This window comes from Nuphar pumila, chromosome 16 (genome assembly GCF_984573655.1).
Source record: "Nuphar pumila chromosome 16, dmNupPumi1.hap1.1, whole genome shotgun sequence".
In the NCBI taxonomy this organism is placed as follows: Eukaryota; Viridiplantae; Streptophyta; class Magnoliopsida; order Nymphaeales; family Nymphaeaceae; genus Nuphar; species Nuphar pumila.
The window spans coordinates 84,943,467-84,966,729 of record NC_143264.1 but is presented as its reverse complement, the minus strand read 5'-3'; the positions used below and the strand labels follow the sequence as shown (position 1 = coordinate 84,966,729).

At 38.4% G+C, this 23,263-nt stretch overlaps 1 protein-coding gene and 1 long non-coding RNA gene across 2 annotated transcripts in view; one reads left to right on the top strand and one right to left on the bottom strand.

The window, feature by feature from the left end:
- The first annotated feature begins 10,859 nt into the window (after nucleotides 1–10,859).
- LOC149813936 (uncharacterized) lies at nucleotides 10,860–14,210 on the top strand. The gene is made up of 3 exons (XR_016428378.1): nucleotides 10,860–11,212; nucleotides 11,995–12,096; nucleotides 14,013–14,210. It is a non-coding gene; the product is annotated as an uncharacterized LOC149813936 (long non-coding RNA).
- Nucleotides 14,211–15,485: 1,275 nt separating this feature from the next.
- The window catches only part of LOC149813935 (putative LRR receptor-like serine/threonine-protein kinase At1g05700), a 29,467-nt gene continuing 21,689 nt past the window's right edge, over nucleotides 15,486–23,263 (bottom strand). The window contains exon 14 of the mRNA XM_089991230.1: nucleotides 15,486–16,033. Within this exon, the coding sequence (XP_089847356.1) occupies nucleotides 15,707–16,033 (327 nt within the window). The 3' untranslated portion in view covers nucleotides 15,486–15,706. The remainder of the gene's footprint in view (nucleotides 16,034–23,263) is intronic.

The following is a 23,263-nucleotide window of genomic DNA, read 5'->3' as shown; positions in this document are numbered from 1 at the left end:
AGTTTTTTAAGTGTGGGCATGGTGTGTGTGTGTGGGAGGTAGTTAAAAAGATCCTGCAGTAAGAAAACACAGGCCTTCATATAGAACAGAGAACTCATTGCGTCGGATTTGGAAAGACCAATGCAGTCGGTATCATTGCGGATCTGCTGATTTTTATCATATCGGCCAAAAGCCGATCGAAACCAATCTGATTCGGCTTATTTTTAAATATTTTTTACAAATGGTTTAAAATATTTTAAATAAATTTAATATTTCAATATTTTTGTCACACGTGTCATTTGCTGGGTCCAATATGATTCTGACAACATTGAGAATGCCCACTGATATAATAGCTAAACATATTAATCTTAATTCCATAAATTGAGAGTGTCACTCCAACATATTGGCAAACGTAATTAGCTGTAAAATGAGTCCTTGATTAATTAGGCATTGGTATTAATGCAATTTCCAGTAGTGACGTGTTTGGTGATTCGATCTCTAGGTAGCATATAGGTAATCTTCTAAAGCAATGTTGTTTGTATCATATCGTACTATGCAAGAGATCGATATGATACACACTCGTATCTTGATACGGATGTGTATCGTAGGTGTATCACATGTATCGTATAATACAGTTTGTGGACTTAAAAATGGGAAAACCGTGCTTTTATGTTTTGGGTTTTAAAGAGTTTTTGAGGGCCGAAACCTTCATTCGTATAGAACATATTGAAGAGCTGCCCACACACCTTAGGAGTTGTGAGATTGTTTTGAGGGCTTTCATAATTTTGTCAAGAGTGCATTTCCACAAAAATTTCACCCAAAGAAGTGGGTTAAGGTTAAAAAAAAGTGCATTTTCACCATTTTTTCACTCAAGAAGATGGGTTAAGGTAAAAAATCTTTATTATAAGTAAAATTATAAAGTTACTCTCCAAAAAAATTTCGCTTTAGGGTGGCGCTGCCAACTTACCTCAGAGCTGAATCCGTGAAAATTAAAGATTTATATTAAGGTAGAAACCAGGCTCCGGACTCCTCCAACAAAGATGACTTCAAATGATCCGGCATGGTAACAAAACACTCAAGTAATTAGTGAGAATCGATGAAAAATCGAGTGCAACTATTGCCATAATATTTTTGTTTATGTAATATGAAAACCTGTCTTGTGGCATGTTCTTAAGTGCAAGATATTTAATATTTTGCATTGTTCTTGTGAGATAGTTGATGTTTGATGATGTCTTCTACAGCTCACAGAGACATAAATGTTTCATATGTAATTTTATAGTTGCATTTTGTGCATTTCATCATTGTTTCATGTGTTATGTTTTTTTAGATTTTTTGTTATTTTTTATTATTTTATTATTTTATTATTTTTTCAAAATTTGTGATATTTTATGATAAGATACGATATGATACAATACATATCGTATTTTGGGCCTGACCGATATGGGTTACGATACGATACTTACAACCTTGTTCTAAAGTATAAAATGAAATCTTTAGTTTCTTGGGCTTCATGCCACATTTGGTGGCATTCTTGAAATTTATGCATAAGTCCTAACATACCCTAAATAAGGTTCTCATACATAAATGAAATATTGTTCGTTAGGCCCTCAAGCAGAAGGTCATTAGGGGTCACCGTCCGATTGTTCAAGGCTGTATAGTTTCCTCTCCTTCCTCATCTACAGTCATCTTATTAAAAAGAAATCATAAGTGAACAAACTTTCAGGCCAAATAAACTGCACTGTGGAAACCGGAAAGCAAAAGTTATGAGAGGAAAACCTCAATGCAAGGCTTCCATTATCCCTTTTATGGAGAAGAGCATCAGGCACTGAACCATTAAGATTGTTGTTGGACAAATTTCTGGATATCAGAGTAACCCAAGAATGTAAGAAATATGTCTGACATATTAAAAAATTAAATGTAAAATTTGCTCCCAAGTAAAACTGAATCAGATACAGAAAAATGCAAACTTACAACTCTTTCAACTGCGATAGATTAGCAAGAAAGTTTGGTATGCTACCTGTCAGGTTGTTTCCTGCCAAATTTCTAGGAACAAGCAAGCAGGAATCTATAGCTATTTAAATATGCAAAAATAGAATGTGGGAGGAGTATATGCTCTACTTACAAACTAACAATGGCAGTAAGATTGGCCAAACTTTTGAGGATTTCACCACCTAATCCACTGTTCGATAAATCCCTGTACATAATAAGCCACCCAAAGCAGGCTTTAGACACAGACCTTGGATGTCTGAAACTACTTGTAGGTTCATATAGGCATGCATACATTGAGATAACCCTTGGGGATGTATCATTGCTGCAAACCAACCCTTCCCATGCATAGCCTAGAGGTAGACAAGGATCTCCTGTCCATACCTTGGCAATTTGATACTTGTTCATAATATCCGTAAGAGAGCTGGCTGCACATATGTAATGAATATTTAGCAAAATACAGTTAAAAGATCGAGTTCTTGATGTATTTCTCACATTTTTCTTTCATGAAAGTGTAGCATGAATCACATTAATAACTCAAAACTCTACCCACCATCGCCATCATTGGTTAGAGAACTAGTCAATTGAGTAACAGTGTAAAGTTCAATGCCATTCACGATTGGAGAAAGTGTACATCTGTTGGTTGGATTATACTGCACAATGTTTCTCAGAGATTGGTAGATATTTTTGGAGCGTAACGTTGTAGCCTTTAGATATGAAGGTGTCATAGGTCCATACCAAGCGTTGGAATCCAATGTGATTTCAAATTCTCTTGTTTCATTGGCATTGAGTAATTGTAATTCAGCAAAATGTATGCACATGAACAAATAGGCATCTTGAGGCACATTTGATGGTTGCCATTGTATTCCTTGACTGGAGTTTGGATTGACATCAGCAGTTTGCATCACGGCTAATGGTAGCATATATGGATCAGTTGCTGAAGAAACATTGAGTGAGGTGCTAATAGAGGAGAAGGGTGCAGGAGAGAGCCAAAAACATCATCAGGATACCTGGATGCACAACCATAACTCAGAAACAGACAAGTGCATGCACCAAAGGTTCATTAAGTACCTTTCTTAGAGATAAAATTATGCAGGCAGAACAGACATCAATATTGGACCAGTAAAAAAAGAAAAGATAATAAGCTGCTCCAATTCATCCACCCAGATCACAGTTTTTAAAGTAAAACATGCCAAATTCAGTGTAGCACCACAGGCACAAAAGACAAGCAATCTTCAAGAAAGATGGCAATAAATCTTGACTATGTATTTTGGACATATGCATCTTTCGACTATGAGGGTTGCGGTAGGCCAGTAACTCCGCCTGTGTATAACTGTTTAGTTATACACTGCCGGTCCCAAGCCCGGATAAAGGAGGAGGGTTGCGGTAGGCTAGTGACAGCCAGCATAAAAACTTAGTCACATCCTATGAATATGAACCAATATGAGAATTTCGTTAGGGCGTTCCCTACTGAGCGACGCGATGTACTCTATAAGCCTAGAGGCAGTGATAAATGGGCAAGGGTTGCTAGGTCGTCGCCCAGAAGCGACGCGTCACACCGGCGTCCGGGTGTGGTGTCAAATAGGCAAGGGTTCCCTCACTTTGTTGGACGGGTCGGGGGTAAAGAAGATAGTTCAAGACCATAAAATTAAGTTAGGCACTTAGAACATAGGGTCTTTAACTGGTAAGTTGGTAGAGTTAGTAGATGTTATGTGTAGGAGAAAGATTAATATTTTATGTCTACAAGAGACCAAATGGGTAAGTGAGAAAGCAAAAGTGATAGAACCTTGGAGATATAAGATTTGGTATACAGAAATAAATAGGAATAGGAATGGAGTAGGGATTGTTATTAGTCGTGAGTTTATAAATAATGTAGTTGAGGTCCATAGGAAGGGTGATAGGATTTTACTTATTAAATTAGTATTAGGTACGGATATTATTAATATTATTAGTGTTTATGCACCTCAAGTAGAATTAGATGATTCCATTAAGCGTCAGTTTTGGAAAGATTTAGACAGAGTAGTACAAGGGATATCTTATGGAGAAAAGCTTTTCATCGGCGGTGACCTTAATGGACATGCAGGCATTAGTAGGGATGGATTTGAGAGTATCCATGGAAGCTATGGTATAGGAGAAAGAAACGAAAGTGGAGAAAGGATTTTAGATTTTGGTTTGTCCTATGTTATGATCTTAGCAAACACTTGGTTTAAGAAGAGGGAGTCTCACCTAGTAACATTTAAAAGTGGGGTTAATACGAGTTTCCTACTTAGAAAAAGAGATAGGGGTTGTTGCATCGATTATAAGGTTATACTAGGAGAAAGTGTAGCTACACAACATAGAATCTTAATTCTAGATCTTAGAATTAGAAAATGCCACAAAAGGGATAGACATAGGATAGCTCCTAGAATTAAGTGGTGGGCACTAAAAGGAGCTAAACAAGGAATGTTTGTAGAGTAGTTTGTTAAGGAAGCTGATTGGTGTCTCGAGGAGAATTCAGAATCAATATGGAATAAGATAGCGGGTGGCTTGAGAAATGTGGCTAATGAGGTATTGGGTGAGTCTAAAGGCGGTGCACCGCTAAGTAAGGATACATCATAGTGGAACGAGGATGTCAAATTAGCTATTAAGGTTAAAAGAGAGTGTTATAGAAATCTAAGAGTCATGATAATAAAAATTTGGAGAAGTATATGATAGCAAAGAAGGAAGCTAAAAAAATATTTTGAAACGCGAGGGATAAGGTATATAAGGAGGTTTATGACAAGTTGGATACCAAAGAGGACGAGAAGGATATTTATAGGCTTGCAAAGATGAAAGATAGGAAATCAAGGGATCTGGGTATGGTTAGATGTATCAAAGATAAAACACAAAGGGTTTTAGTCAAAGATGAGGAGATTAAGGAGAGATGAAAAGATTATTTTGATAAGTTATTTAATGGAAGTCATGCTCAGGATCTTGGAGACTTCTCCATTCCTTTTCATGACTTCATGCGCAATATTCAAAAGAAAAAAATTGCAGAGGTTTTGAAGAAAATAAAATCAAGAAGGGCAGTTGGCCCAGATGGTATACCTATCGAGGCTTGGAAATGCTTGAGTGAGAAAGGTTTAGAATGGTTGGCAAATTTTTTTAACAAGATTTGGCAGACAAATAAGATGTCTAATGAGTGGAGGAAGAGTACTTTGGTGCCTCTGTATAAGAATAAAGGTGATATACAAGATTGCACAAACTATCATGGTATAAAACTCATGAGTCATACTATGAAACGTTGGGAGATGGTGATTGAGTATAGGTTGAGGAAGGTTGTCATGATATCGGAGAATCAATTTGGTTTTATGCCTGGAAGATCAACTATGAAAGCTATACATCTTCTTAGACAACTTATTGAGAGATATAGAGAGAGGAACAAAGATTTGCATATGGTTTTTATTGATTTGGAGAAGGCATACGATAGAGTACCTAGGGATGTTCTCTGGTGGACAATGATGAAGAAAGGTGTTTCTCTCAAGTACATTAGTATAATTAAAGATATGTACGAAGGAGTAGTAACCAATGTCTTCACTTGTGGAGGGGTGACAACCAATTTTCCTATAACGGTTGGGTTACATCAAGGATCTGCATTAAGCCCTTTCCTATTTGCTATAGTGATGGATGAGCGTACGAGATCAATTCAAGAAAATATGCCATAGTGTATTTTGCTAGGGTTAATGCTAAGTTAGAATTATGGAGATAGACATTGGAAGCAAGAGGTTTTAAGTTGAGTAAGAGTAAGACAAAATATATGGAATGTCGGTTTAGTAAGCAACGAAGTAGTGATGGGAGTGTAGTGAAGCTTAGTGAGCAAGAAATATCGATGGATGATTGTTTCAAATATTTGGGATCTATAATTCAAAAGTATAGAGAAATTGATGGAGATGTAAATCATAAAATAAAGGTTGGGTGGATGAAATGGAAAAGTGCAACTGGAGTGTTGTACGATCATAGAATGCCATTGCGGTTGAAGGGAAAGTTTTATAGGACGACAATTAGGCCCGCTTTACTATATGGTACGGAATGTTGGGCTGCCAAGAGACATCATATTCAAAAAATGAGTGTAGCTGAGATGCGTATGCTTAGATGGATGTGTGGAAATACAATAAAAGATAAGATTCAGAACGAGGAGATACGTAAGAAGGTAGGCATTGCATCCATTGAAAATAAGATGAGAGAGAATCATTTACGGTGGTTTGGACATATTCGGCGAAGGCCTAATGATGCTTCAGTTAGAAGGATGGAGAAATGGGAAAATATATTAGTTAAAAGAGGTCGGGGTAGGCCTAAGAAGACTTGGATGAAGATGATAGGAAAGGATATGAATGCTTTGAACTTCACCGAGGGCATGGCATTGGATAGAAATGATTGGAGGAGAAGGATTCATGTGGAAGACCTAGAATGATTTTCTTTTTTGGTTCATATCGCCGACCCCAATTGTTTTGGGATGAAGGAGTAGTTGTTGTTGTTGTTGTTGCATCTTTCGACTATGGATATTATGTTATATATTCCCATCAAAGTTACCTTTTTCATTAGCTTTAAAATAGAAAATCAGCATAAGATAACTGAGACAACTACTTGACTAAAAATAGGCTAAGTTCATTTCTGCTACACGATACATTGGATTATTATCAAATACTACCTAAACCTAGGACTGGGAAGCTGACCAACCTGCATTTTAACAGGCCAACTGGGACATTGATTGGGCAAGGCCCAATAAAGACCAATCCATCAATAAGGCCTATTTTTTGGGCCCGTTGAATTACGGGTAGGGCAAGGCTAGCCCGTGGACTGACTGACCCGTAGGCACCCCTACTTAAATCAAAGGAACAAAATAGATACCAAATGCTGGTATTTAAATTTGTCAAAATGGACGATAATGTTTGCAACTCCCAAATGTGTTAAATATTAACAATAATTTGAAGGAAGGAATCTTAATGCCTAGAATTAGGAAAACAATAACAGATACTTTCACTTGATACAAAGAAACACATAGGCTTACAACAAGGCTCCATTTGGGAGCCGGTGTTGCAGAGGATATGAGAGGGGTGATGGAAGTGAAGAAAATGGGTGATGAGAGTGGAGTTGTCAACTACATCTTTGTGAGGATGTAGTTGAAAAAGGTCCATCTCCACTCTCTTCTCCACTCATTCCCCTCTCCATCTCCCAAGACCTGGCTCCCAAACATCAATGAGGGTAAATGGGGTAGAGAGCATTTATTAACTCCCCACCTCCCCTCCCATCACCGGCTCCCAAATAGAGCCTAATATTAGAAAAAGCAAAATGGATGATACACAAAACTATTTTCATGGTAAAGGCATAAACATTCATCATTGAGTAGCTACATTAATTTGTTTGATCAAGTAATAAGTAATCCCAAGAAAGGAATGCTTAAGAAAATAAACATACACTGTAAAGAAGCCCTTGAATATTGGCAACAATCAAGTCTACTAAAGACTTGATAAGAATAATCACTCACAAAGTGCACTAAGGCACATAAATCTCACAAAATGCACTAAGGCACACACTTAAAAATATCAACTTTTTATTAGAAAGAATGCTCTCAAAAAGCATAAAATACAAGGGGGCATCAACCCTCTATATATACACTTGAGATGGCCCAACGGCTAGTCAACCTGGTCAAAAGGAAAAAACAAATAAATAAATAAAATTACAACCACCTATATACGAAATATATTTGAATATATATATATATATATATATATATATATATATATATATATATACATATACATATACTATCAAGCATATATGTATGTACGTTGTGAAAAGCGTTGAGGTGTAGTGAGGCGCTCCACCAAAAACTGAGGCGAGGCGTAAAGCGTAAGCCTCAATTTTTTTTTAAACTTTAAAAAAATTATAAAAAAATATCTAAAAATATAAATAAATAAATAAATGCTTTATTGATGAAATAACAACCAATAAGAAATAGAAAATCTCAAATAAGTACTAAAAAATATGAGATTAACATATAAAAGTAACTAAAAACTAATTATATAACTGGAAAATATATGAGATTAACCAAAAAAGTTAAAATATACTAAGAAACTGGTTACATAACTGAAATAACTGGAAAATATATGAGATTAACCTACAAAAGTTAAAATATATGAGACTATTCTAAAAAATATAAGATTAACATATAAAAGTAACTAAAAAAATGATTACATAACTGAAAAATATATGAGATTAACCAACAAAAGATAAAATATACTAAGAAACCAATTATATAATTCGAAAATATATGAGATTAACCAACAAAAGTTAAAATATGTGAGATTATTCTAAAAAATATGAGATTAACATATAAAAGTAACTAAAAAACTGATCACATAACTGGAAAATATATGCGATTAACCAACAAAAGTTAAAATATACTAAGAATATGATTACATAACTGAAATAACTGGAAAATATATGAGATTAACCTACAAAATTTAAAATATATGAGATTAACATATAAAAGTAACTAAAAACTGATTACATAACTGAAAAATATATGAGATTAACCAACAAAACTTAAAATATACTAAGAAACTAATTACATAACTGAAATAACTGAAAAATATATGAGATTAACCTACAAAAGTTAAAATATATGAGATTATTCTAAAAAATATGAGATTAACATATAAAAGTAACTAAAAAACTAATTACATAACTGGAAAATATATGAGATTAACCAACAAAAGTTAAAATATATTAAGAAACTAATTATATGACTGAAATAACTGAAAAATATACGAGATTAACCAATAAAAGTTAAAATATAGTAATATACTAAGAAATTGATTACATAACTGAAATAACTGGAAAATATATGAGATTAACCTACAAAAATCTTGTTGATTATGTCTCAGAAATCTTGTTGTAATTTTTTTTTTTGTGCCTCAGGCTTGCGCATTGAAGCACAGAGGACCGCGCCTCAAGGCGATGTGCGCCTTTTGCGCCTCAAGGAGCGTTTTTGATAACACTGTCAGAAAATGACTTAAAATTCTAACACTCCTCAAACTTATGATGCAATTATCGAAAGTTTGTCAAGAAGAAAATTGAACCTTGGTGAACACAGAGCCTTGGTAAAGAAATCAACAAGTTGATATTTTGATGTCACATAGGGAATATCAATAGTCTTCTTTAAGTATTTTTCATGAACAAAGTGACAGTCCATTTCTATATGCTTAGTTTGTTCATGAAACATGTGATTTTGAGCTATGTATATGGAACTCTTGTTATCACAACATAATCTTGTAGGATTCTGAAGATCAACTCCCATATCTGAAATAAGTTATTTGAGCCACACAATCTCCATGGTAGTGGTGGCCATTGCACTATACTCAGCTTCTGTGGATGACAAAAACACATTTTGTTGCTTTTTACACATCCACGAAATCAAGGATTCCCCTAGAAATACACAAAAACCAGTTGTTGAGCTTCTCTTATTTGGATCCCCTCCCAAATCAGCATTCGAGTAAGTTATGAGATCTAATGACGAAGAAGATGATAGAAAAACTCCCTTATTGATGGTGCTTTTAATGTATTTGATGATTCTTATGACTGCACTTATATGAGCTGATGTAGGAGCATGCTGAAATTGACTAGCCATGTGGACAACATGAGCTATATCAAGTCTTGTAATACTTAGATAAATAAAAGATCCAACCAGTTGTTTGGAGGGAGTTGGTGTAAAATCCGTAACTAAATAAAAGAAAATGATTTCGAATTCACGTTGGATCCGATCAGATCCGAAAGGCTCACCGCCCTCTCATGCTTATAAATAAGCATGCGAAGGAGGGTTTCTCTTACGCAGAAGAGGAAACCCTCCCCCGCTCTCTTCTCTCTCCCCGACATTCTCCCGTTCCCCTCCACCCAACCTGCTCTCTCCCTCCGGCAACCTTCGTACCCCCCGACTCTCCTCTCGTCTCATTCTTCCCTCGATTTCCCTCTCTCCCCGACTCTCATTTTCTCCCTTGCGTACCCCCCTCTCCCCTATGTTTGCTGACAGCCTACAACCACCCCCCACTGGAGCTCTATACTGACAACCCCCTGCAGGTATGCGAATCTCTCTCTCTCTCTCTCTCTCTCTCTCCTCTTGAGTGACGCTAGTAGGAGGACGCCAATCCTCTTGCCTCTCCCTCATCTCTCCCTTTTTGGTTGGCAGACCAAAACCACCATTGTCAATGGCTCTAGATTTGCCAGGAGGGGGGGGGGGGGTAGCACCCCCTTTCTCTCAGCCCTCCTCCCTCGTTATAAAACCTATAAAATTTCAAGAGGAAATAAATAAAGGAATTACCTTCTTTTGAGTTAGAATTTGTGTTTTTACTTATATTGTCAATTTTGTGTGTTTATACGCTTAATTACACCTTTCTGACAAACAAGGGTAAAATAGTAATTTCAGTAATTTTGGTAAATAAAATATTATTAAAATATTCAATTTAATCACTTTAATGAGTCACAAACCCATTTAGGCATTTTTTGAGGTGTTTCAAACTTAACAAGATATATTTTAATGGGTTCTAAAATAATTTCGTAAAAAGGGTATTTTAGTCATAAAAGTAATTACGAGAAATATTTTAATTTAATAAATTATTGTTTTAGAACCAAATTTTGTCTAAGTTAAGACTATAAGTCACCAAATAGTCTTAGTTTTTGTTTATTTTTATTTACTTTATTTATTTTCTTATAAAAATTTTCTTTTATTTATATATAAATTTGTTTTTTTTTATTATTTACTTAGATCCTTGGGTCGGACCCGAACTGGATCCAAACCGGACCCACCCTCACTCACGTAAAACCTAACGCAAACCCTCTTTTGTTTACATTTCATCTTCTCCATTCGCAACCTCTTTCCCTCGATTCCTCCTTTTCATTCCCTCCTTCCCCGTTCGGTGACCACCGGAGCAGGGTGCCACCGCCGACCTCCGCCTGTCGGCGACCTTCCGTTTCCCTATGCTCTTCTTCCCCCCCCTCTTATTTTCCTTTTTTTCTCCCGTGTTTTTCCTTTGCTCGGGTGCCGGCTGGGAACACCACGAGGTTTCGTCGCCGTTGCCGGGATCCACCGAAGCGGTTCTCCTCTGCAGGCGTCAGGATTTCCCTTGGCCCTTCTTCTTTCAACAGTGCGAATGGGGCCAACGTTGAGCGACTGCCATATTTCGACCCAGTCGAGCCCTATCCTTTGCCGAAACTTCTCGTTCGCATCGTGGAGGTACGCTCCTCACTGGTTTGAGTTGGTTTGGGCGTTTTTAATGAATTTGTATGATTCTGATTATCGATGGCCCTCCCCATTTTTCCTGTGTTTCATGTTCGTCACATAGGCCCCTGCCCATGTGCATATTTCTTTTTTTCTTTTAGCATTACTGAGTCGTTGTTCCCCAATTTCTGCTTCTTTTCCAGTCTTTTGTTGAGGGTATATGTGTTCTCTGTAATTGAGTGTTTTTACCTCAACCGAGTGACCCTAAGCAGGGTTCTGCTCAGTAACCCAAGGCCAACCGATCGTGATCAATTCTTCTTTCTTCCTTCCCTTATGCTGTTAATGGGCTGAAATACATATATGCGTTTGATTGGATTTTTATTCACTGATTCTTCATTTTTTTTATGCCGGCCGATTCTTACTGTTTTCACGGCCTAGCCCGTGCACCCGATTCTAGATATGGGGAATCGTGCAGGGCTGTCGTGGCATAGCAACGAGTATACCTTCATTTTAGCGACCATTTGGTGTTGGTTTTTTCGTTGTGGTTCGTATTCCCAAAGGAATACGAAACCCCCTTCGAAAGAGTGTCTCGAATTTTTGTGCTATTGCAAGGGGCGATGCTTTGGACTGCATGCAGCCGTGAGATTTACTCCACATGGCTGTCCAGTTTTGTATGGCCTTGTGAACATGCTACATTTTATTTTTCACAATTGATTTACCTATTCACATTTTGTTTTTTTTGTCGTTCATGTGGGAAAGCGAGGTTTGATAAGTTGTCGTTATGTGTGCAATTATAGCGCTCTATTCTTGGGAGAGGGACAATTAGATCTTGTCGTGTGGCTGTTGCATTGGACTCTCTGGATCTCGAGTTTCTTTTTACCTTTCGTCGCATCGAAAAGGTAGGATTCCTAAACTAAAATTTTAGAATATTATTCATGTTAATGATAGAATCTAAAAGTTAGTTAATATACACACTGAATTCATAGCACAATCACTTTACTAGAAATTGTTTAGAATTGTATTGTCTATATAATTGCGCGTTGCAGGTGCGTAGCTGAGCAAATTGCGCGATGCTTAATGCTAAGCATCGCATGCGGCTAAAAATGCCATGCAAAATAAAATAAGAAAAATGCAAATGCAAATGCAAATGCAAAAAACCTACAAATAAGATAAATACCCATGGTAAGTAAGTGGTGCAAGCGCACCACAGGTTAATTACTTTCTTCAATGCAACACTCTCCTGCTCACACACTCACATAGTTGTGGATATCTAGGACTGTTGACAATTGTAGTTCAGAGACCATGTTGGACATAGTTGTAGTTAGTGGAATATTAGAGTGTGTTTGTTGCAGGTACATGTTTGACATTGTTGTGAAATAAATGATTAAATGTATTGTCGTATGTGAATTGACTGCATCAAATGCTTGCATAGCATTATTTTTATTGAGCTTGCTATACATGTAAAATTTGTATCATGAAAACATGCCTAAAATGAATGTATCATGCTTGTAAGTTTAAGCTATGCAAATGACATAGACTTTTGATTTCATGCATGAGGGCATGAGAAGGTTATCTTGTGAGAATATAATGTTTGGCTCTTACCTATGACTTAATAATAAAGATAACCCCAGACTATGGGTCCATTTGAGACGCCAACAAGACTGGGCTCTCTGGGATGGCTGAATCTGTTTCGATCTCATGTCCTCCCGGGAGAGGAAAGGGCAGTACAAACCTCATGGGACATGTGTTTTGAGGTCTGAAGACGCCTCTTGTCCTCGTCCCACGGAGGTTAGGGGGTAGGTCTATCAGTGAGTCCTACGTGGTAGTACCACAACTCTGCAGAATTAGGGATGCATGCCCAATTTTTTGCCAATGATTTTGGTTTGGCATAGGCCAAGACCTGGGACCATGAGTCTGATCTCGCAACCGCTGCACTGTAGAATTGAATCGCTCGAGAAAGCACCAGTTAAGCCATATGAAGGTGATAAAAAATACATTGAATAATGAATATTTCTATGGTTGTTTATAGATGTCTATACCCTCTTTTGTACTAGATGAGTTTGAATAACAAGATAAATAATTAATTAGATTTTTAGGATAATTGCTTTCATATGCATAATCATATATTGTGAGCTTGTAGAGACTTATAAGGTTTTGCATGATTATTGCATATGAATTTTGTTACATGTGAATGAAAAAAACATGTTTATGATTGGTCATATGATTTGACCTGTTGTTACAAGTTAAGGGCTTGGTTGATGCACGTGAGGTGCTTGTGTATGCGAGGCACATGAAAAGGGTCAAGATAAGACTTATTCTATTATTATATTTGAATTACAAAGTGCATAAATATTCTGATAAATAACATATGAATATTTATTTGAAATAATGCATGCCTTAGTCATAAGTTGGACATGAGCATGTTCCTTTTGAGTATAAAAAAAGTGAATGATGGCATTATATAATATATTGCACGTTTACTTCACTTTGAAGTATGTTATGAACTGTTAGTTTCATTCATTTATGCAAATGATTATCATGTATATGAATGAACATGAAATTGAATGCCATGAATTAAAATGAGAATGATTTTGAGTTTCCATGCATACAAGCGATGTAATTATGAATGCCATGAAATGAATGATGGTTTATGTAATTAAATATCATGTTCTTATTATGATGTGGATTCTCTTGACTCTCATTTCTAAAATGATGGGAATTTCACTTGATTGTATCATTTTAACTTGAATTGCATTCTTCAAGTTTGGTTTTGGTTTCCTACGAGCATGTGGTTGATGCCCTACAATATTTACAGATAACCTCGTGGAGGATTGAAGCGAAGTGCGGGTTGCTACGTGGCTGAAGGCTCCACTCTTACCTACTACGATTCTTGGAGGTATCAGGCAAAAGTTTTGAGATAGTTAAAAACTTGTGCACATTTTACTTTTTGTCTAAATCCTTACATTTAAATAAGTGTAATATTTTGGAATGAGAACATTTTTAAATTCTATCATTTCATTCTTGTTATGTTCTTGCATATGGTTTACAACTTTAAATCTTTACGTAACTCCTTAATTATCTTAAATCTTGATATGTTTTGTCTTCCACATTTTTTTTTTCACATGTGAGAAGTCTTTAGAGTAATAGTCTCAATCAAGTTGTGTCTACGGATGATTCCATACTGTATTTGATACTAGGAGGCTAATATACACTCACACTTGCGCTCAAGTGGGCCGTCTAGTATTTAACGGTTGGAATGTGACCATAGACAAACTTGTTGGCATATTACTTTTGGGAACCATGTGAATTGTTTATATAATTAAAAAGTTTTAATTTTTCTCAAAATTTGGGGTTTGGGAAAGTTTTAAAAAGGTTGAATTTTTTAGGGGCGTTACACCCGTCTTCTCATTCCTCTTCTGATTTTCTTCCTTCTCCTACCACTGGCTAGTCGGAAGGAACTGGCCGGAGGCCACCCAAGCACGGGTGCCTCCTCCGCTCATGCGGTACCCCCCTTCTGAGGCCCCTTGTAGCGAGCCATCGATCACATCTCAGGGCTGCTGCCGGTATGGGGTGGCCTGAGCTGAGCTCGTGTTCTCTGCCCCACTGCCTGTGGCCGACATGGGCTTTGTCCCTTGGTGCAACCATGTCTCTCTCTCCGGCCTGGGTTGCCACCGAGATCCCACCTCATGACGGTGCCTGCCCGGTTTCCAGCGCAGTACTGCTGCTGCCTTGAGATCGACAAGGCCCAGCTGAGCTCGGTCACCTTGCCTCCTTGTTGCTGGGCTCGGTCTGAACCGAGCCTAGCCCTGCATTGGGAAAGGACCGAGCCTAGTCTCGGTCCCTTGCCATGGTTCGGTTGAGGCTCGACAGCCAGATCGAGCCCAGCTCGGGTCCAAGCTCGCCTTGGAAACCGAGCCCACCCCCTTGTTTTTCATTGTTGCCAAATCGATCTTGGCTCGGTTCAGGTCTAATCGAGTCTGGCCCGATTAGGGCCTGACCGGCTCGTTCGCCGATCCTAGCTCAGCTTACCCCAACTTTGGACTCGGCTCAGCGAGTCAGATTGAATCCGGTTCGGGTTCGACCCCCGCAATGCAAGCATTGATTATTACATTTATTTTAACTAATTGAATCATTATGTTTCACAACGCAATAAAATATCTTTCTAACACACCCCATCAATGCAACAGACTCGACACACACACCACGACATGCACAACAAGGTATAAGACTTTAAAGACCCATGCTCAGAATCATCAACGAATCCGACAATCTCTGAGGTAGGGAAAAGTTGCGCAAAGGACAATAAATTATATGAGATTTATTAATGAAGCTTACACAAAATAATCTCCAAGATAATTAAAAAAACTATAAAATCGAATAAGATACATTACACCAAGACACTCCAATTGTTTTGTTTTTAGAGAACAGTATCATCCAATACCCACTAGAATGCATACAAGATCAACAACCCTGGAGCAATGAACAACCAAGAAAGTTGATGGGCTGCTTTTACCTTGCGGAAAGAGAACCATACAACACAGAAGCCTGAGTATGTCCATCAACTATAAAGTTGTCACTATAGGAAGAGCTAGATGCTTCTGATTTCTGTTGGGTACTATTATTTGAAGTTCCAGAAATCAACACTTCATTGCATAGCGCAATGGCTTCCCTTAGTTCACTCACTACCCTGTTCATATTTGGCCTTTTGATCCCCTTATCTTGAGTGCACTCTAGTGCCAAGTCTGCTACCTTCCAGAATGAACTGGCATCATACCTCCCATTAAGGTTTGGATCTGCAATGCTCGCATGGTCGCCCTTCAGACGGTTAGGAAGCACCTGCATAAAACAGTTAAGAGATGATTAACCTAAGTGCTTGCCATCGAGAATCATAAATCAAACATCCACATAAACCATCTAAACATGAGCATATGAAAAGTTCAGAAATCATTCATCAAAACTTGAAAGTTTGCACTATATTAATGCATTTGAGAAAGGCAAATAAACCACATCGGTTTCCACTTACAGATGGATAAAATTTCCCAAGAAAATTCTATTTCTAGTTTATACAATCTTAAATTCTTATAAAATATAGTTTACTATGAAAAGGGTATGCAAAGAAGGGAGCATTTCATATGAAAGAACTGCAAATTTTACATAGCATAGAACATCACTAATGTAACTGCACCACATAACCAATCATTCTTGTGATGATGGTTTCTCTTAGTAGGATCTAAAATTAAATAAAACTTGGAAAAATCTCAGTGGCTTTTTGAAATAAATAATCATAAAAGCTTGAAATTGCCACAATATTATGGATTTTGTGGGACTTTTACAATAGGATGCAGTTTTTTATTTTATTTTTTCACTTTTGGAAACAAACTAGGAACACATATTTCCAGGAGTACCAAAGTTCGCACAACATATAGATTTAGGAGAATAATGTGCTTATTGTGGTGTATTCGCAAAAACATAGGCGAATGCATACATGTAGACGCCATGAAGTGCGGGTACATGTGCTCAATGTTCTCCTCAGCCTATCGACGCCCACGATGAGCCCAGACCTTAGGTCGATGGTGAGCGGGACCCTGAACCCAATAAGAATTACTAGAACATGGCCAATACGGTTGGCTTTTGGTTGTTGGCTCTAATCATACATACAACCCAACCCCTCCTTTTATAATAAGAGAGAGGGGTGTATAAAACCCCCTCCGACGGGTTCGTCGGTAGGGATAAAAAAAAAAGGGAAGATGGTTCCCCATTTGGGGGAACCGCCTTCCTCGTTGCAGATCAAGGGGTTGAGGATAAACCTCACCCCCCATGATCGACGAGGAGGGTGAAGGTTATCCTCACCCCACCGTGAGGGCTATAATAGCCCTCACGGTGCGCCCCCCTTCACTCGAGCAAGAGGGAGAGCGACAAACAGAAAAAAAGGGGGTTTCAAAGGCTTATCGGCATCGATGACGAGGTAAAACCCTCCACCTTCTTCATCTTCGTCTTCTTCATTTCTGCTTTCTTTTTTGGGAAAAAAAGGGGGCCGGCAACCATTGCTACCGATGAGTTGCAGAAAAACAAAACAAAAATTAGCCATATTTTCTCTATGTAAACTTTGAACTCTTTTCCTCTGAGAAGTAATACCAACCGAATTCGGACTCTTGAGGTCTCAGATCAGGGTATTTTAAAGTGGTATCAGAGTCAAGTTCACACAGAAAATGTTCATCATTCATAATAAGTTCAAGGACATAGGAAATGATATAAGTCTCTGCTCGATAAAGACACGTTAGTGATTAGATTATTTTGTTATTAGGAATGGCTAGCGAGCGAGGAAGTCACAAAGACCCAAGGGCGCAAGACCCTTTTGATCCTTCTGTCGTAGGGAGAGAGGAGTTCATCGCTGCAATGACGATGGCTACTCGAGTCATGGCAAGCATGACTTAGATAGTTAGAGACTTGACACCATGACCCCCGCCGATTTACATCTTAGTTGGGGACCGAGATAACTATCGTCAGAACTGCCCCTACTCTACTCGAGGGTGACAACCACAACCATGCGGGTGGGGGACTCACCAGTCCTACCGTCAGAGAGTGAGGTCTGCACGTGGACGAATAGCAGGAGATCGGATGACGACTCAAGGAGGAGTTGCGAGAGGAGCATTCCCTAGCGCAAACTTTGCACCTCGAAGAGGGTCTCGTATGACTAGTGTATGGGGATGATATATGTCCCGAGCTAGCAATGCGGCTGCATGAGTGCGGTCAATCGAAGAGTTCCACATTCCATCAGAGAATCACTTTCTAAAGAAACTAGGAGGGCAGCAATTTAGACAGCGGAAGCAGCATGGCAAGCTATAAAAGCCAACAAAAGCGGCCCAAGATTAAGACACAGACAAACAACTTTGAGAAGTTCAGAGGAAGGAGGCGAGGATGAAGATTCGACTGAAGATCCCGCCTTACCTACCTACACTCCTGCCTCCCCTACCCACAGTCCTTCCTCACCTACTTATACTCCTGCTTTGCCCCAGTACAACCTAAATGTTCCTCATGCGAGTCACCCTCATCAGACACAAAGAAGTTCAGGGAACAAACCAAGCTTCAGGTAGATTGAAGAATGATATGGCGAAACATTAGGAATAATTAGCATATTCAGTCTAGTTTTATTATCTTTTGTCTTGCATTGTTTTCTTCTTGCTTTCTAGCGATATTTTCTTTACATGTATAAGATTGATTAATGGAATAAAATGAATGTTTTTATCATAATATCTAACTTGTGATGAAATTTTGTACAAGTATAAACAAACCATATTATGATAAGTTTATTATGTGATAATGTCAATGCAACATAAATGACCACTTGTAAGGGAACATCCTATCTATCTAAGGACATTGTAGTTGCAAGATGAGAGAGGGGCAGCTTGACTCAACGATTGTGGATAGGGAGCACCTTGGCAGACTATCACAAAGGGCGCCTTCATCATCCCCTACCATGGAAGGTACACAAGTTCAGGGAGCTCATGCATCGTTTCGTACCTCTAAGAGGCATGCTTCACATGAGGGTGGAGAAGAGAGCTTGAAGATCCCACAAGGATCGCTAATGAGAAGCTCAGCAGGTGAAAGTACGAGGATACCTCCTGAATATACAACAAATCACATTTTATACGAGCTCTTGCAAACAACTCGAGCTCAATTGAGTCAGCCCCAAACTATTATTTCTGACATCACCTCTTGGGTTGAGAGGTTCAAGAACATGCAACCCCCACTTTTCGATGACACTCCTCATGGTGTTGTAGCGAAAAATTGGCTAATACAAGTGGAAAAGGCCTTAGATGCCATTCGGTGTCCAAAGGATCAGAGGGTTTAGATAACTGTGTCGAACTTGACTAGCGATGCCGAGCATTGGTAGAGGTCCATCAGGGATACCTTGGAGCAAGATACATATTTGCCTTGGTCTACCTTTGTGAGGAGATTATACAAGCAATTCTTTCAGAAGTGCTTGAGAGTGAAAAAAGAAGAATAATTCAGGAAGCTGAAGTAGAGCGATATGACTGTAGCCGAGTACATAACTCGATTTAACTCTTTTTCTTGTTTTGCCAAGTCTTTGGTGACAAATGAGAAAGAGAAGTGCAGATGTTTTAAGAGGGGCTTGACACCTGAAATTCTAAGCTAGGTAGGGCCACAAAAGTTAAAAAAATACAATCAGCTCGTGGACTACGCCTCTAGATATGAATTTTGGAAAATGAGAACAAAAGAAAAGCCCCAAGAAAAGGAAAAGCCTAAGACGGAAGACAAGGCCCAACACAGTGGTAGCAATGTGATAGAACCCTCTCGAAGGAAGTTTTAGTATAAAGAGAGATTTCAACGAGAGAATAAAAGGCAATGCGGAGGCCAAACCCAAGGCAGACACATCAAGAATGTGAGCGATCAACAAGCTAAGAGGCAGAAGATTCAGAAGACGACCCAGTTGGACAACGCTTGCATGACTTGTGGTCTTCAAAGGCACGAGGAAAAATGTGACTTAAGGAACGTGAGGTGCTTCAACTGCCCGTAGATGGGTCACTATGCCAATGATTGCCCATAGCCTGATCGAAAATACAATGCACCGTAGAAGCCGAAGGCCGTGCTTACAGGACGGCTCTCCAAGAAGCTCTAGCTAGCCATGAAGTGGTTGAATGTACACTTTCTGTTTTGGGTATTCTAGCATATGTGTTATTTGACTCTGAGGCCACACATAGTTTCACTACTTCAGCCTTTGGGAAACGGTTGCCAGTAGCACCATCTCGTTTGTGTGTTTCTTACTTGATAGAGACACCTATAGGTGCGTCCACTGTGGTGGATACAGTGTATAATAACTGTATAGTAGAAATCGAAAATTGTGAGTTTCCTGTGAACTTATTGCAACTCAACTTCAAAGATATAGACGTTGTTCTTGGTATTGATTGGTTGTCGGACCATCATGCCACCATTGATTGCAAAAGAAAGTGTGTCAGCTTTCAAACACCCTAGAATTCTACTTTCACATATCAAGGTGTTAGGAAGCTATCCAAGCCAGCGATCATATCTTGCATGAAGGCCAACAAATATATTCAAGAAGGATGCATTGAATTTCTGGCCTACATGAAGATCGAAGTAAGTGAAGATCTCTCCATATCAGATGTGAACATAGTTCGTGAATATGATGATGTTTTTCTGAAAGATCTACCAGGCTTTTCTTCTGATCGTGAGATTGAGTTCCAAATTGATCTAGTTCTGGGAACAACGTCCATTTTCAAGGCTCCCTATCGGATGGGACCAACGAAACTTAAGAAACTTAAGGAGAAATTACAGGAATTATTAGAGAAAGGTTTTATTAGACTGTCAATATCTTCTTGGGGTACTCCAATCCTGTTCGTTAAGAAGAATGACAGATCACTGCGAATGTGTATATATTTTCGGTAACTAAATGTAGTGACCATCAAGAATAAGTATCCATTACCGCGAATTGATGATTTGTTCGATCAACTGCAATGAGTTGCATGTTTTCGAAGTTGGATCTAAGATTGAGTTATCATCAGCTGAGGATTAAAAGAGAAGATGGAGCTAAGATGACATTTAAATCTAGATATGGCCATTATGAATTCTTGGTCATGTTTTTTTGTGTGACTAACGCACTAGCTGCCTTCATGGATATGATGAATAGGGTCTTTAGACCCTATTTGGATAAGTTAATGGTGATATTTGTTGATGACATCCTTATTTATTTCACCACGAGAGAGCAACATGAAGAATATCTGAGGATAGTAATGCAAACACTCAGAAAACATCAACTTTATGCTAAATTTTCTAAGTGCGCATTTTGGTTGGAGCATGTGTCTTTTCTCGGTCATATAGTTTCTAAAGATGAAATTATGGTAGACCCTGCAAAAATTGAAGCAGTTACCAATTGGGCTAGACCTAAGAATCCTACTGAGATTCGAAGCTTCTTGGGATTGGCTGGGTACTACTGACATTTTGTGGAAGGGTTTTCTTTGTTGACAGCTCCAATGAAAAAGCTCACTAAGAAGAACGTAAAGTTTGAGTGAAACGATAAGTGTGAGCAGAGTTTTCAGGAGATAAAGAAGTGTTTGACCATTGCTCCAGTGTTGGTCTTACCGTCTGGATTCAGAGGTTTCACTATTTACAGTGATGCCTCTCATAAGGGATTAGGATGCGTTTTGATGCAGCACGACAAGATGATAGCTTATGCATCTTGCCAACTCAAAACACATGAAGTTAACTACCCAACACATGATTTGGAGCTAGCAGCGGTTGTCTTCACCTTCAAAATATGAAGACACTACCTATACGATGAGCAATTTAAAGTTTTTACTGATCATCAAAGCCTTAAATACTTGTTTTCGCAGAGTGACTTGAACTTGAGGCAAAGGCGATTGGTTGAAATTTTTGAAAGACTATGACTTTGAGCTGAAATATCATCCGAGAAAGGCAAATATGGTCGCTGAAACTCTTAGCAGAAAGGCAAGAGCATTGGCCAAACTCGTAGATTAAAAATTATTTTCTTCGGTTGCATATCAAAAAGCAGAAGCTCAGTGCTTACCAAGTCGGTTACTGTTCGTGCAAACCATATTGAGGTCAAAATTGTGGGAGTAGATTAAGGAAAACAACCCTTAGACCCAGAGTTCGACCAAATAAGAAAGAAGATTTCAGAAAATGAGGAGTCAAAATTCAAAGTTGATGATCAAGGACTTTTTAGATTTCGGCATAGAGTGTGTATTCCTAAAGATGACCAGCTTAGAGATTAGTTATTAGAGGAGGCACACCACTCTAGATATGCCATCCACCCTGACAGTACAAAAATATATCAAGATATGAAAGATTTATTTTGGTGGAGCGGTATGAAATGAGACATTGCTGAGTTTTTTAACAAGTGTTTGGTGTGCCAGCAGGTGAAGATTGAGCACCAACGGCTCGGTGGTCTATTGCAACCACTTTTCATACCAGAGTTGAAATGAGCAGATATCTCGATGGACTTTGTCTCACGACTTTCAAGGACCAAGAATGATATGGATTTAGTGTGGGTGATTGAAGACAGGCTTACTAAGTCAGCTCACTTTTTGGCCTGTAAGACAACTCATTCTTGTGACCAGTTAGCCCAATTGTTTATCAAGGAGATTGTCTGACTTCATATAGTACCTTAATCGATTGTTTCAGATAGAAACTCCAAATTCACATCGTGATTCTGACAGAGTTTTTAAGAAGCTATGGGGACATAGTTAAAAATGAGCACAACATTTCTCCCTCAGTCAGAGTGAACCATTCAGACTTTGGAAGACATGCTACAGGCATGTACTTTAGAGTATAGTGACTCATGAAATGATATTCTACCTTTGATGGAGTTTGCCTACAGTAATAGCTTTCAAGCAAATATAGGCATGACTCCATTTAAGGCACTATATGGTTGATGATGTCGAACCTCCTTATGTTGGGATGAGGTCGGAGAAAGAAGATTGTTAGGGTCTGATATGGTGCAACGGATGGCAGACCAGGTGGGATTTATTCGGAAGCGTCTTCTAACAGCGCAAAGTCAACAAAAGAGTTATGTGGACCAAAATAATCGTAAGTTAAAATTTAAGCATGATGACCACATATTTTTTAAGATATCTCCTTTTAAGAGGGTGATGCGATTTGGTCGAAGAGGAAAATTGAGTCCAAGATATATTGGACCCTTTAAGATACTCTAGAGAATTGGTCAGACGACATACCGATTAGCCTTGCCACCTTCCTTGTCTTGAATTCACAATACGTTCCACGTCTCAATGTTGTGAAAATATGTGTCTGATCCCTCCCATATATTAGATACAGTGGAGTCAGTGTTGGAGATACAAAATGACTTAAGCTTGAGTGAGAAACCTATAGAGATCTTGGATATGAAAGTGCAAAAATTAAGAAATAAAAAGATACCTCTGATATTAGTCAGATGGAGTCATTACAACAATAGTGAGGTTACATGGGAGCATGAATCAGACATTCGTGAATAATTTCCTTAAGGATTTCTAGGTAAGATTCAAGACAAATCTTCTTTTAAGGGGAGTAGAATTG